The sequence below is a fragment of the Melozone crissalis genome, unplaced genomic scaffold (genome assembly GCF_028551555.1).
Source record: "Melozone crissalis strain CALT ecotype California unplaced genomic scaffold, PUWL_Pcris_2 ptg000016l_1, whole genome shotgun sequence".
Taxonomy (NCBI): Eukaryota; Metazoa; Chordata; class Aves; order Passeriformes; family Passerellidae; genus Melozone; species Melozone crissalis.
The window spans coordinates 1497591-1512401 of NW_026535794.1; the positions used below are offsets into that span (position 1 = coordinate 1497591).

General features: G+C 50.4%; 1 protein-coding gene across 1 annotated transcript in view; it reads right to left on the minus strand.

Moving 5' to 3' along the window:
- PTH1R (parathyroid hormone 1 receptor) overlaps window positions 1-13718 on the minus strand; it is an 89245-nt gene extending 75527 nt beyond the window's left edge. Inside the window, exon 1 of the mRNA XM_054273862.1 lies at window positions 13644-13718. Coding sequence (XP_054129837.1) covers window positions 13644-13718 — 75 coding nt within the window. The remainder of the gene's footprint in view (window positions 1-13643) is intronic.
- Between the last annotated feature and the right edge of the window lie 1093 nt (window positions 13719-14811).

Below are 14811 nucleotides of genomic sequence, written 5' to 3' on the forward strand. Positions count from 1 at the left end.
CAATGGGGCTTGGAGCAGCCTGGGACAGTGGGAAGTGTCCCTGCCCTTGGGAATGGGATGAGCTTCAAGGTCCTTCCAACCCAAACCATTCCAGGATTTTCTGATTTCTTTCAGCTCTGGAGTTCTGACTGGGACCGTCCCCTTTATCCCCTTCAGGACCCATTTTGGGAATCTTTTGAAATTTAATTCACGCCCAAACTGCAGCTCTTGCTCTTTCCAAAGGTGCATTTCAAATCTGAGGGGATTTGGGAAAAATCCCACAAAAACTCCTATAAAAACTCTGACATCCAAATCTTCCCACTGTCATCACCACAAATGCCACAAAAACCCAAACTGTCCCCAAAACACCCAACAAATCCAGCCCATTCCAGGAGGATCCCAGCTCCTGCACACGCAAATCCCCACAGGAATTAAAATGTGGATTTTTTGGAGCTTTCTAATTTGCCCTGGCACTTCCCTCTACCCCACAGTGACCAAAGGGATAAGGTGAAAGAAATTAAAACAACAACAGCAAAAGAGATTTTAATTCTAGGAATTCCCCCCCAAATCTTTGGATATCTGCTTTGTGAACTGCTTCCAGAGGGGGAATTGCTGAAGGATGCACAGGAAGGAGATAATGGGATTTCCTTACTCCTTTCCCCTTTAAGGACATGGGAATGTCAGGATTCCCTGCCCAGTTTTAGGAGTGGTTTCCCTCCAGCCTCGACTTCCAGAGTTATTTATGGAGGGATACAAAATTCCCAACTAAAATTTACCTGCCCTGGCAACAGGAAGAAGCTGGAGATGAATTCCAGAGGGCCAGAATAAGGGGGAAAAAAAGGAAAAGAAATCAAGGCAAAGGCTTTTAACAGGAAGGTTAAAAACCAGGGAGTCCTCCCAGAATCCTGGAGAAGAGCTGGAAAATCCATGGAAAATTTCCTTTTTCCTATTCCCTTTCCCTTTTCCCCTTTCCTTTCCCCTTTCCTTTTTCCTTTCCTTTCCCTCCCCTCTCACTTTGTTTTGTTTTTTTTCCCTCTTTAACCCGTTCTTGGCCGGATTCCTGCCGCAATGCCGCAGCTCCCACTCCAGGAGCAGAGTTTGGTGTTCTGGCTCCAGCAATGCCTCAAACCACAGGTATCCAACCCCGTCCCGATCCCTGGAATGCTGCTTAATGTCCCGATTCACAACCCCACGGCAGAGCTGGGACACCCCCTTCCCCTCCCTCTGCTCCCTGCAGACCCCTCTCTGTCCCTTTCCTTGGGAAGGGCCCTTCTGTTCCCAAAAAAATCCGGCGGGAGCTGCCAGCAGTGCCCGGGAGAGGAGCAGGAATGGGATTGGGATGTTTAGGACAAGGGCGGCTCTGTGCGGGGCACTGGAGCCCGCAGGGAATGCTCCACGTGCTCCTGCTCCAGCGGCACAGCCGGGACATCCCTCACATCATCCCAGCTCCAGAGCATCCCTCATACCCCAGCTTCAGAGGGCACATTCAGGGTTCCCTCATATCCCAGCTCCAGGACATTTCTCATATGCCACCTCCAGGACATCCCTCCTATCCCAGATCCAGGGGCACACAGGACATCCTGCACATTCCAGCTCCAGAGAGCACATCCAGGGTTCCCTCAGATCCCAGCTCCAGGGCATCCCTCACATCCCAGCTCCAGAGACACTTCCAGGATTCCCTCATATCCCAGCTCTAGTGGGACATGCAGGGCTCCCTCATATCCCAGCTCCAGGACATTTCTCGTATCCCAGCTCAAGGACATCCATCACATCCCAGCTCCAGGATATCCATCACATCCCAGCTCCACAGGGCACTTCCAAGGTGTCCGCCATATCCCAGCTCGAGGACATTTCTTGTATCCCAGCCCCAGACAATCACCTCCAGGATCTCCCTCTTCTCCTGAATCCAACCAGGCAGCTCCAGCACTCCCTCATTCCCCAAATCCCGCCGATCAGCTCTTGGGATCCCCTCATTCCCCAAATCCAGCTGATCAGCTCCCACATTCCCTCATCTCCTCACTCCAGCTGCTCAATTCCAGCATTCCCTCATCTCCTCCTTCATCCAGGCAGCTCCAGAATTCCCTCCTCTCCTCCTTTTTCTGGGAAAGAAGTGGAGATGCTGCTCCTGGAGCTGAGGGAAGCCCTGGGATAAGGCAGGAGGGGAGAAAAGCTGGATTGGTTTTTCCTACAGGAGATTATGGGATGGAGAAGGAAAATCACTGGAGACAGAAAACCTGTCTGTGACCTGTTGGAAGAAACCAAATCCAGAGAAGGGGAAGGGGAAGGGGAAGGGGAAGGGGAAGGGGAAGGGGAAGGGGAGGAAAGGAAAGGGAAGGAAAGGAAAGGAAAGGAAAGGAAAGGAAAGGAAAGGAAAGGAAAGGAAAGGAAAGGGGAAAGGAAAGGGGAAAGGAAAGGGGAAAGGGAAAAGCAAAAGTCCAGGCTCAAAGGGAGTTCCTGGATCCAGCAATCCCGGCCTTTCCAGGCAGAGCTGAGGAATGTCCCACTCCAGGTCTGCTCCCAGCCCCATTCCCAGGTTTCCTGCAGGGAATGGGCCTAGGGGTCTCCTGGGATGCTGCAATCCTCACAGCCAGGTGGATAAATCCAGAAATAAAGGGATTAAATAATGGAATTGTGGAATAATCTGGGTTGGAAGGGACATTTAAAGGCCACCTTATCCGTCCCCTCTGGAATGAGCAGGAAAATCACCTGAAAGTGGCAGAGATTTCCCAAATCCCACAAATGGCAGTTCATGAATTATTTGTCCTCTTCTAGGTGGGAATTCCCAGTATCTGCTGGAGTGACGGGGGGATGGGACAATGGGGGATTCTCCTCATGGGAGCAGGAATAGGAAAACTGGGAAGCAGAAGGACACTGAACATCCCTGCTGTGGCCTCTCCTCAGCCAGCCGGGGGGGTGACAGACGGGTCACCCTGGGGCTTTGTTGTCCTTATCAGACCCTTATCAGAGCCCTTATCACCCTGGGGGTGCTGAGTCAGGGGAGCTGGCAGAGCCTGCATGATCCCACATGGAGATTCTCCCTGTGATCCCATTCCCTGGCACAGCCCCAGCTCCTCCCTGGATCCCAAACACGGGAACTCTGCTGCTTTTCCAGCAGCCTGAGGCACCTCTGGCTGGTGGCACAGAAAATTGGGAACACACAGCACAGGACGCTGATTTCCTGCATCCAAACCTCCAAAATCCATGCAAAGACGATTAAAATTCAATTTATTGATCACAGGGACTTTGCTGATGACACTGAGACAAAATTAGGAAAAAATCTGGGGAGCAGAGAAGGAAACAAATAATTTCCTGACCAATCCGCTTTAAATACTAAAACACAATTTGCCCAAATTTCCAAGATGACTTGGCAGCCCTTAAAAGCAGCTCCGTATCCACAATGGGATCCAGCCCTGTCCTCTGATTTGGAAAATCCACAATTCCAGTGTGTCCATCCTCCTTCCCAGGATCGGGAACAGGTGGGACATTCCTGCCTTGCTGAGCCCCCACATGGCTTTGCTTGGGATCATTTCAGGGAAGTTTCATTGTCCGGGGCAGGGAGGAACCACAGGAGCTGCTGGAGATCACCAGGGCTTGGAGATGTGGCTGGAAAACTGGGATCTGTCCATTGGGAGAATCCTGTCCCTTCCCATCCAACTCGAATCTCTCCATTGGGAGAATCCTTTCCCTTCCCATCATCCTCTCATCTTTGGGAGAATCCTCTCTTTTCCCATCCAAATGGGATCTCTCCATTGGGATGATCCTCTCCCTTCCCACCACCCTCTTTCCATTGGGAGAATCCTCTCCTTTTCCATCCAGCTTGGATCTCTCCATTTGGAGAATCCTTTCCCTTCCTATCACCCTCTCTCTATTTGGAGAACTCCAACTTGGATCTCTTAATTTGGAGAATCCGGTCCTCACCCCTCTCTCTCCATTGGAAGAATCCTCTCCTTTTCCATCCAGATTGGATCTCTCCATTGGGAGAATCCTTTCACTTCCCATCCAACTGGGATCTCTTCATTTGGAGAATCACTCCCCATCCAACTGGGATCTCTTCATTTGGAGAATCCTCTCTCTTCCTATCACCCTCTCCTTTTCCATCCAGCTTGGATCTCTCCATCAGGAGAATCCTTTCCCTTCCCATCCAACTCGGATCTCTCCATTTGGGGAATCCTCTCCCCACTACCCTTTCTCCTTTGGGACAATCCTCTCCCTTCCCACCACCCTCTTTCCATTGGGAGAATTCTCTCCCTTCCCATCCATCTGGGATCTCTCAATTTGCAGAATTCCTTTCCTTCCCATCTGACCCTGCTCTCTCCTTCCCATCCCGAGCGCTGCAGGGACGCCCTTGCACTCTCTTGGATACACAAACGCATCCCAGTTTTGTAACAAATCCCATGGGTTTGTACGGCCAAGGAAAAAATACCCTGAGGAAAAGCCAGTCCTGGCCTATCCCAATCCAGGGGCTATCTTGGATCAACAGTCCTGGGAAATCAGCACACTGGAAAATCAGCCTGGAATGGTTTGGGCTGGAGGGGACTCTAAAATTGGAATAATTTTATGGGATCATCCCATTCCACCCCATTCCATGAGCAGGGACACCTCCCACTGTCCCAGGCTGCTCCAAGCCCTGTCCAACCTGGCCTTGGGCACTTCCAGGGATCCAGGGGCAGCCACAGCTGCTCTGGGAATTCCATCCCAGCCCTTCCCCACCCTCCCAGCCAGGAATTCCTTCCCAATATCCCATCCATCCCTCACCTTTCCCAGTTTAAAGCCATTATAGATCCACGTATCATCCCCTGGAAGCGCCACCTCTATCAGCCTCCTCCCGCTTTTATTTTAGGGATCATTTTCCTGTATTTTTATTGAGCGGAGTCGAGTTGCAACCCACAAAATAAAAGCTGTTTCTAATGGATATTGATCCGAGTCTCGGAATAAACCCAGGACAAGGAGCTCGTGTCCTTGCTCAAAGCCCCAAAGCCACCTGGATTCCTCCCTGCCCAAGAGGAAACATGGACTGGGATCAGAGAAGGAAGTCAGGGTGACTTCAGGCAATTAAAGACCATGGAAATCAGTCCAGAGCTTTCAGGGAATTTAGGAATTTGATTTGTGTCTTTGAAAAGTAAGAGACACCTGAATAGTGGGGTGAACTTCAAGGTCCCTTCCGAGCCACTCCGTCCTGGAATTCTGGGGTTCTGTGAAAGCAAATTAGTGCTCAGCTCTTTTAAGGTGCTTTAATTCAGAAGATCAATTAATTAATTAATTAATGACTCAATGATTTCCTGCAGCTGAGCATTCCCTGGAGACGCAGCTCCTGCTGTATCCCTAAATTGTGTTCCAGACCATTCCCAAGTTTTGGGGTTATGGAAAAAGAAGTAATGGGGCTGGGTGGGGATGAAGCTGAGGATGAGGCAGGGGCCAGATTTTCCTTTGGGAAATTCCATGTCCCACATGGATCAGGCTGGATTCAACTCCGTGGCCCTTCCAGGGCAGAAACATTGATTTTTTGTCCCCAGAACTGTGACAAAAGGGCCAAAGCCAGGGACGGAAATGCTGGAGCAGGGTCTGATCCCAATGGAAATGGAGCACGGGGATGGTGAAAGGAATGGGACAAATCCAGGCTCAAAGGGAATTCCCAGATCCAGCAATCCTGGTCTTTCCATGCAGACCTAAGGAATATCCTGCTCCAGCTCTGCTCCCAGCCCCATTCCCAGGTTTCCTGCAGGGGATGGGCCCAGGGGTCTCCTGGGATGCTGCAATCCTCACAGCCAGGTGGATAAATCCAGGCAATAAAGTGATTAAATCATGGAATTGTGGAATAATCTGGGTTGGAAGGGACATTTAAAGGCCACCTTATCCATCCCCTCTGGAATGAGCAGGAAAATCACCTGAAAGTGGCAGAGATTCCCCAAATCCCACAAATGGCAGTTCATGAATCATTTGTCCTCTTCTAGCTGGGAAATCCCCACAAAGTTCTCATCCCCAAATCCATGAAACGCTCGAGCTGAATTTTGGGTCTTTTGTTAAAACATGCAAAAAATTTAAATTTAAAAAACCCCAAAAACCCCCGAAACCCCAAATCCCATTTCAGTCCCTGGCCAAAATTCAGGGAAGGGAAGAGAAGGTTTCCTAAGGACGCTCAAACATCCCATTCTGCCCTTCCAGACCCAACTGGGGCTGGAGAAACCCCTGGGAATTCTCGGAGAGAGGGGGAGGGAGTCGAGATAACATCGGGAGCCCGGATCAGCGCCGGAGCAGCCGAGTGGAAAACCAGATAAGGAGCCTGAGCTGCTGAGTCAGCAATTCCTGACCCCTTCCCTGCCCCAGACACAGATCCTGGGTTCGTTTCCCAGAGGCCAAGATTCCTTTGGATGAGTTTTTCTGGGAGAAGTTTGAACCCTTGGGATTATTACGGTGGAAAGGCTCCAAAAACCTTGGGGTTTGGGGGATGGTTTGCACTTGGAAATGGGATGGGATGGGAATGGGAATGGGAATGGGGATGGGAATGGGATGGGATTCATGGGATTGGATGGGATGGGATCCATGGCTTGTGATCCATGGGATCCATGGGATGGGATGGGATCCATGTGATCCATGGGATCCATGGGGTGGGATGGGATGGGATGAGTGGGATGGGATCCATGGGATGGGATCCATGGGATCCACGGGATGGGATGGGATCCATGGGATCCACGGGATGGGATGGGATCCATGGGATGGGATGGAATCCCTGGGATGGGATGGCATGGGATGGGATGGGATTGATAGGATGGGATGAGATGGGATCCATGAGATTCATGGGATGGGGATGGGATGGGATGGGATGGGATGGGATCCATGGGATTCATGGGAGGGGGATGGGATGGGGATGGGATGGGATGGGATGGGATGGGATGGGATGGGATCCATGGGATTCATGGGGGGGGGATGGGATGGGGATGGGATGGGATGGGATGGCATGGGATGGGATGGGATGGGATGGGATGGGGTGTCAGTGCCAGGACAGTTTTCCCCCTCACCCCACAGCCATAAACCCCCACACAATAAACAATACATAAACCCCTACAAAACCCAATAAAACCCCATAAAAACCAGGATTTCAGGGTGGCCAAATTGTCCCAAATCCCTCTGCAAGCAGGGCCTCATTCCAGCTGGGATGGATGGAGGGAATTCTCAAGGATGGGAATCCTCCAGCAGGACAATCCCTTATCCCGGGCAGAGCTCTGGGAGGGACAGGGGGTGGCCCCGGTGGCTCCAGCTGTCCCTGCCCGGGGGATCCCTGCAGGCACAGCCACACTCCAGCCAGGATAATCCCGCTGATCCCAAAAAACCGCTCCGGGCTATTCTGGGACAGCACAAACCAAACAACAACTGCTGGCACCCAGGGCCACCCTGGGCTCTCAGCTCTGCTCCTGCTTCTCCTCCTCCCAGGGCCACCAGCTCCCACAAATCCAGCGCGGATTTGTTGGAATTTTCTTGGCTGGTGAGGGCCGAGCTGCCAGGCCGGGCTTTAACCCCCTCAGGGTTTGTTGGTTTTGCCTTTGCTGCTGGAGAGTTCAGATCCAGGGACTTCAGAGGCTCAGATCCAGAGATATCAGAGGTTCAGATCCGGGGATATCAGAGGTTCAGACCCAGGGATATCAGAGGTTCAGATCCAGGGATATCAGAGGTTCAGATCCAGGGAAATCAGAGGTTCAGGTCTGGGGATATCAGAGGTTCAGATCCAGGGAAATCAGAGGTTCAGATCCAGGGAAATCAGAGGTTCAGATCCAGGGATATCAGAGGTTCAGATCCAGGGATATCAGAGGTTCAGATCCAGGGATTTTGGCTGATCCTGAGTAACAGTGGGAGAATCCCTTGGAAATCTGGGAGCAGGGATGGGCTCGTTCCTGGGAATGTGCTTGGGAAAGGGCATTTCCCATGGTTTGGGGCCTGTCTTGGTTGGGATTTGTGGGATTTTTATGCAGAACTATTTATTATTTTAATTTTTATTATTTAATTATTTTGTCATTTATATAGTTTATATTATTTTATTTTAATTTTATTTTTATTCTTTTTATTTTTATTCTTTTTATTTATTTAACCCGAACCCTATATTATATTAATATTTGTATATTTATGAATATTATGTCTATATATTTATATAAGTATATAATTGATTATTTTATTAAATAATGTTAAATTAAATAATTTAATTTTTAAAAAAATTTTGTTTTTATTTTAATTGTTGTTTTAGTTTTAGTTTTTACATTTTTAATATGGGTTGAATTCTGAGGACAAGCATTATCATTCCTTCCTTCCACCCAACTTCAAACCATTCCCTTTTCCCCTATTCCCTGTTTCTGGAGATCTGTGGGATTGATCCGAGCAACAAGGAATGAGTCCAAGAAGAAAACCCCATCCAGCACCTCCTTAATCCAAACCTTCCTCAACAGCACAGAATTCCAGAGTGCTTTTCCTTGGAAAGGACCTCAAGGATGATCCCATTCCAGCCCCGACACCTTCCCCCATCCCAGGCTGCTCCAAGCCCCATCCAGCCTTTCCCAGGACACTTCCAGGGATCTGGAGTGGATGTGGAATGGGGAATTCTCTCCAGCTGTGCCAGGAAAGATTCCCAATCCCCCAACAATCATGATTGGAATGTTTGGGATCATCCCAAAAGCAGAGGGAAGTTCAGGAATCACCCGAACACCCTGCACAAGCCAGGGCTGGGATTGCAACCAAGGAAAACTGGGAATGGTCCCTTTTCCCACATAGATCTGCTTCCCTGAGCTCAGCCCACTGCAGCCTGGCAGCTGCTTCCCAAAACTGGGATATCCTGTGCCCAAACCCTGCAGGAGACTGCTGGATTATAATTATTAATAATTAATTCATGGATTGATTGATCAGAATATATGCTCCAGAGATCCGGGGATGGATGTGGAATGGGGAATTCTCTCCAGGTGTGCCAGAAGATTCCCAAACCACAAAGATCAGGACTGGGATTTTTGGGATTGTCCCAAAAGCAGAGAGAAGTTCAACATCATACAAAAACCCTGAGCAGGCCAGGGCAGCCAAGAAAAAGTGGGAATTTTATCTTTTCCCACCCTTTTCCCACATGGATCTGCTGCCCTGAGCTCAGCCCACTGCAGCCTGGCAGCTGCTTCCCAAAATTGGGATATTCTGGTCCCAAGCCCTGCAGGAAGCTGCTGTTTTATAGTTATTAATAATTAATTTGTGGATTGATTGATCAGAATATCTCCTCCAGTGACAGCAGGGCTGGGATCTCCCAGGCTGAGCAAAAGGAGGAAACAAAGGGAAAATAAAAAGGATTGGAAGAGCAAAACATTGGAGATTTTGGCTCCGTGAATCCCAGGATTAGGTTGGAAAGACCTTTCAGATCCTAAAATCCATCTTTTTAGGACATGGGGGGATTTTCCCTCTGCCAACACCTCCCAAATTAAAATCATTCCCCCATTTTCCCTTCTCCCAAGCTCTGCTGGTGTCAGACCCGACTTTCAAAGCTCCTTTTGCCACAAACCCATCCTTGCAGAGCTCTCTGCCTTAGGCCGGTCCTAACTCCTTAATCCTGGGACTAAAGAGCAGAATTGTCCCAGATTCCCACCCTCACCCTGCTGGATTTCAGGCTCTCCACCCAGGTGGAATTCCACCCGTTGCCAGGCAGGTGTTATTGGGCTATTCCAGGGAAATGTTGGGAATATTTCTCTGGATTCTCACTGAGCCTTGCCCAAGTCTGGCCCTAAAACCCCAGGATTGGGAAGCCGATCCCACAGGGATCTGAGCCTCAGGGAACAGGGCTCTGATTTCCAGACTTTTCTCTCCTTCCCAGAGGTTTTTCCTGCTGCTGGATTTCCCTCCCTGCTTGGAATGCAGGGACAGCCATGGCTGCTGCAGAGGGATCCAGATCCAGCTCCCAGTCCTGGGATATCCCAGAGATATCTCAGATCCCAATCCTGGGATATTCCAGGGATGAAATCCAGATCCCAATCCTTGGATATCCAAGGAATCCAGATCTCAATTCTGGGATATCCCAGAGATCCAGCTCCTAATCCTGGGATATCCCAGGGACCAGATCCCAATCCTGGGATATCCCAAGGATCCAGACCTCAATTCTGGGATATCCCAGGGATCCAGATCCCAGTCCTTGGATATCCCAAGGATCCGGATCCAGCTTCCCTTCCTGGGATATCCCAGGGACTAGACCCAGCTCCCAGTCCTAGGATATCTCAGGATTCAGATCCAGCTCCCAGTCCTGGGATATCCCACAGATCCAGCTCCCAGTCCTGGGATGTCCTAGAGATCTAGATCCCAATTCTGGGATATTTCAGGGACCAGACCCAGCTCCCAGTCCTGGGATATTCCAGGGATCCAGATCCAGATCCCAATCCTGGGATATCCTACGGATCCAGCTCCCAATCCTGGGACACCCCAAGGATCCAGATCCAGCTCCCAATCCTGGGATATCCCAGAACTGATTTCCCAGTCCTGCTCCAGCACAATTCCCTCAAAAAGCACCTTGGGCACGATCCTTGCCGGCTCCAAGGGGAATTCCGGGAATGTCAGCGCCGGCTTTGGGACACTCCGGGCTCTGCCCCACCCCGGCATCCCGGAGCTGCCGGGATCCCGCAATCCCGGCCCGCATTCCCAAGGCTCAGTTCCCGGGAATTGTGCCCTGGAGCCGCCGCTGGCTGCGGGAATTCCTGATCCAAGCTGAGCCTGGCTCTGCTGTGCCCGGGGGAAAAGCTCGGGAGCACTTTAAGCTCGGCCCAGAGCCTGAATTAAATCCCCGCATCCCCATCCATCCATGGATTTTTCCTTGTTGCTCCCAGGAAAGGGAAAATTTACGGCAGCAGCTCCCTCAGAGCCAAATATCAAATGTATTTATGGCCCTTCCATAAATAACAACAACAACAATGCATTTTATAATAAATAACAACAACATTTATAATAAATATTAATAACATGTTTCATAATAATAACAACTACAAAATTTAGAATAAATCCATAAAGTCTCTCCCCGCTGACCACTCACATTCCCTCTTTCCAAAGTCCCTTTAAAAATCCATTTAGCTGGAAAAAGAAGGAACAACTCCAGTAAAAACCGGGCTCAAGGGGATTCTTGGACAGGGGTGACAAGGGGTGACATTGTCCTGCCTGAGGGGGGACGCTCGGGATCTCTGCAGCTCCCGGACTGTCAGGATGGATTTAGGAACACTCTGGGAATTCCTTCTGCTGCAAAGAGTGGTTGGAAAAGCAACGGAAGGGTCTAAAACGGGAATTTAAGCCTGGCCTAACTAAACCCAGCAGGGTTTGGAGCAGCAGGACCTGAAAGCAGCAAAACTCCGAGTTGGGAAGGATCCATGGGATCGGCAAATCCAGGTCCAGGAGGGGTTTTAGGGAATCTCCTGTGCTTTTCCAGGAAATCCTATGGATTTCTCAGCCCTCTGGGATTTGGGAAGAGCTCATTCCCAATTTTTGCCAGGTCCAGCTCGCCCTGAGCCGGTGCTGGGGACGTGGGGGCACCTCCCAGCTCATCCCATGGGATGGACAGGATCTCTTGGGATGGGGGATCCCAAAGAAATCCCACTGTGAATTCCAGGCAGCTGACACAGGGCGAGGGGAATGAGCCGGGAATGGGAATAATGGGAATGGGAACAGGAATGGGAACAGGAACAGGAATAGGAATAATGGGAATGGGAATAGTGGGAATGGGAATGGGAGCAGGAATGGGAATAATAGGAATAATGGGAGTGAGAACAGGAATGGGACTGGGAATAACTGGAATAATGGGAATAAGGGGAATAATGGGAATAATGGGAATAATGGGAATAATGGGAATAATGGGAATGGGAACAGAAATGGGAACAGGAATGGGAATAATGGGAATAATGGGAATAATGGGAATAATGGGAATGAGAATGAGAACAGGAATGGGAGTAATGGGAATAATGGGAATAATGGGAATAATGGGAATGGGAACAGGAATGGGAAGAGGAACGGGAATGGAAATAATGGGAGTAACGGGAATAATGAGAATAATGGGAATGAGAATGGGAACGGGAATGGGAATAATGGGAATGGGAATAATGGGAATGGGAGTGGGAATGCAAATGGGAACCGGAATGGGAATAATGAGAATAATGGGAATGGGAGATGCAGCCTTGCTCGGGTTTTTTTTTGCATCCTGACATTTCCCCAGCTCCAGCCTGCCTGGTTCCCAATCCTGATTTTCCCAGTCCCAAAGCAGCAGGAATTGCAGGAATCCTGGAGCAGGGGGCAGCAGGTGCTGCAGGACCAGGAGATGCTGATCCAGCCCTGGATTTTGGGAAAAGCCTCATCCATCCCTGAAATCCCAACAAATCTCCAAGAGGTTCTCCTGATTTCCCCAATTTTCTTTGGATTTTGGGAGGTTTCAGCACACATTGAACAGGGATGGGCTCAAACAGGGATGGTTTTCCAAGGGGCTGCTGCTTCTCGTTTAGAGAGGAGAAATTTCCCTCTGGAAAAGGTGGAAAAGCCCCCCAGCTCTGCACAAGATTCCAAACTACCAAATCCAGGGATAAGGCCCGGGCTGGTGGATCCTGGAGGGTCAGGAAGGACCTGATTGGAGCCAGAATGATCCTGATCCCAAATCCCGATCCCAAATCCCATTTCCATCCCTCCTGGAGAGCAGATCCCACTTCCCACGGGTGTCCTGGCTCCCTCCTGGAAAACGCTGGGAAATGGGAGCAGGAGGGAGAATCCCAGGGATGGGGAAAGCCAGGAGAGCTCCTGTCACAGGGAATTCCAGCACTGGCTCCACATCCAGGGGCTGATTCCCGAGGAAATGCCCCTTCCCTGCTTCCTGGAGCTTTCGGAGCTGCAGGTCTCACACCATTTCCCAGTTTGGATGGATTTATCCCGGTTTTCCAGCCTTGGGAAACCTGGTGTGTGCAGGAAGGGGTGGAAAGGGCCAAGGAGCAAAGGGTTCCTACAAGTTCCCTGTTTTACCCTGAATTTAATTCCAGAGGAGAGGCTCGGTTTCATTGGGATTTGCAGGGAAAGGAGAATTGGGAATGAAATTGGCTTGGAGGGGGTGGAGAGGAAGGGAAGGGAAAGGGAGGAGGGAGAAGGAGAAGGGGAAGGGAAAGAGGAAGGGAAGCAAAAGGTGGAGGAGAGGGGAAAAGGGAAGGGAAAGAGGAAGGGAAAAGGAAGAGAAAAAGTGAAGGGAAAGGAAAAGGAAGAAATGAAAAGGAAAAAATGAAAGGAAAAGGAATAGGGGAAAAAAGAGAAGAAAAAGAGAAAAAATGAAAGAAAAATTAAGAAAATAAAAGCAGAATAAAAAATTAAAAAGGAAAAAAAATTGAAAAATATGAAAAAGGAAGCAAAGTTGTCCTTTCTCCACAGGCAGATTCGGAATTTCTGCCCCAGACGCTGTCCCAGATCCCTGTCAAAGCTCGCACGTCCTGCCCGGAGCTTCCCAAGCGATCCCAAGTCCCGGGAAGCACAGACATTTTCACTGCAGCGCCAGCGGATCCCAACAACCCCAAACTGCTTTTTAATCCTTCATCCCCTCGTTTATCCCTCCTGGCGGCGGGATCCGCGCGGATCCTCCGGGAAAAAAAAAAAAAACACGGGGAAAAGAAAAATATAGGAAAAACAAATAATTTTAAAAAAGCGGGACTCACCAGCGCGTAGACGGAGCTGAGCACGGAGCAGCAGAGGATCAAACCCAGGCTGGGATACACCAGATATGATCCCATATCCAAGGGGCTGCTTCCAGCATCCAGCCCCGCGCCGGGAAGCGGGAGGAGGAGGCGAGCTCGGAATTCCAGCGGCGCGGGTTTCTCCTCGTCCTCCCGGATCCGCCAAAGGGATTTTGCTCCTCCGGCTCCCCAGCTTTTCAGCCCGAGAGGCACATGACGGGAGATGCCGGGTTTTTTCCTCGTTTTCTCATGGCTGGAGTGGCGGGCAGCTCCCAAAATTCCGCGGCGGAGCCCATGGATGGACGGGGAAGGGAGAGGCGGCGGAGGCGCTCAGCGCCGCGGCTCCCGGTGCCGCTGGATCATCTGGGACGGGGCTGCGAAATCACATCCATATGGGCCCGGGATCCCGGCTCGCTGCGGCTCCGGGAAGTTCAAATCATTTCTTTGTCAAACGCAAACACGGAGAGGGCAGCGGGAGAGGGGAGGGAGGGAGGGAAGGAGGGAGGGAAGGAGGGAGGGAGCAGGCAGAGGGCTGGAAGGGGTGGGAGATGCCAGAGGGAGGGGGAACCTTTAACCACCGCTTTATTTTTAGCCGCAGTAATTTTATCTTTTCGCTCGCCGAGGGGACAAAAAACCCCAAACTCTCTCCCCTCCTCTCGCGCTCTCCGTCTCTTTTTATTTTTGGGGTTTTGCGCTTTTTTTGCCTCTCCTCCTCTCTGCCTCCCAAATTTCCCCCAAAGCCCCAAAAGTTGGGAATGTTTTCCCTCAGCAGCGGCGGCATTGGGGGGGTTCTGCTTGGCTGTCCCAAGAAGTTGGTTCTGCCAGACAGGGAATTCTCCGGTTTTAGGGGAAAAAATCGGGAATTCTGGGCTTCTCTCTCCCTCTCTGCCTCCAAGGAGCTGCAGTTTGGAAAAGCCGATTGCAAACGTGGGGTTGAAAATTCCCGTCCCCCTAAAATAAGGGACCCCATTCCCGTCATTTATTTTGAGGTTTTGGAGTTGTTTTTTAATTTATCCCCCCGGAGCAAAAGCGCTTTGCCTTCACTCCGAAATTCCCTGAAATCCTCGGGATTTGGGGTTATTTTCATTTTGGGAATGAATTTCTTTTTTTCCACCCACATGGGCGCAGAGTTCTCCGGGAGATCCCAAGA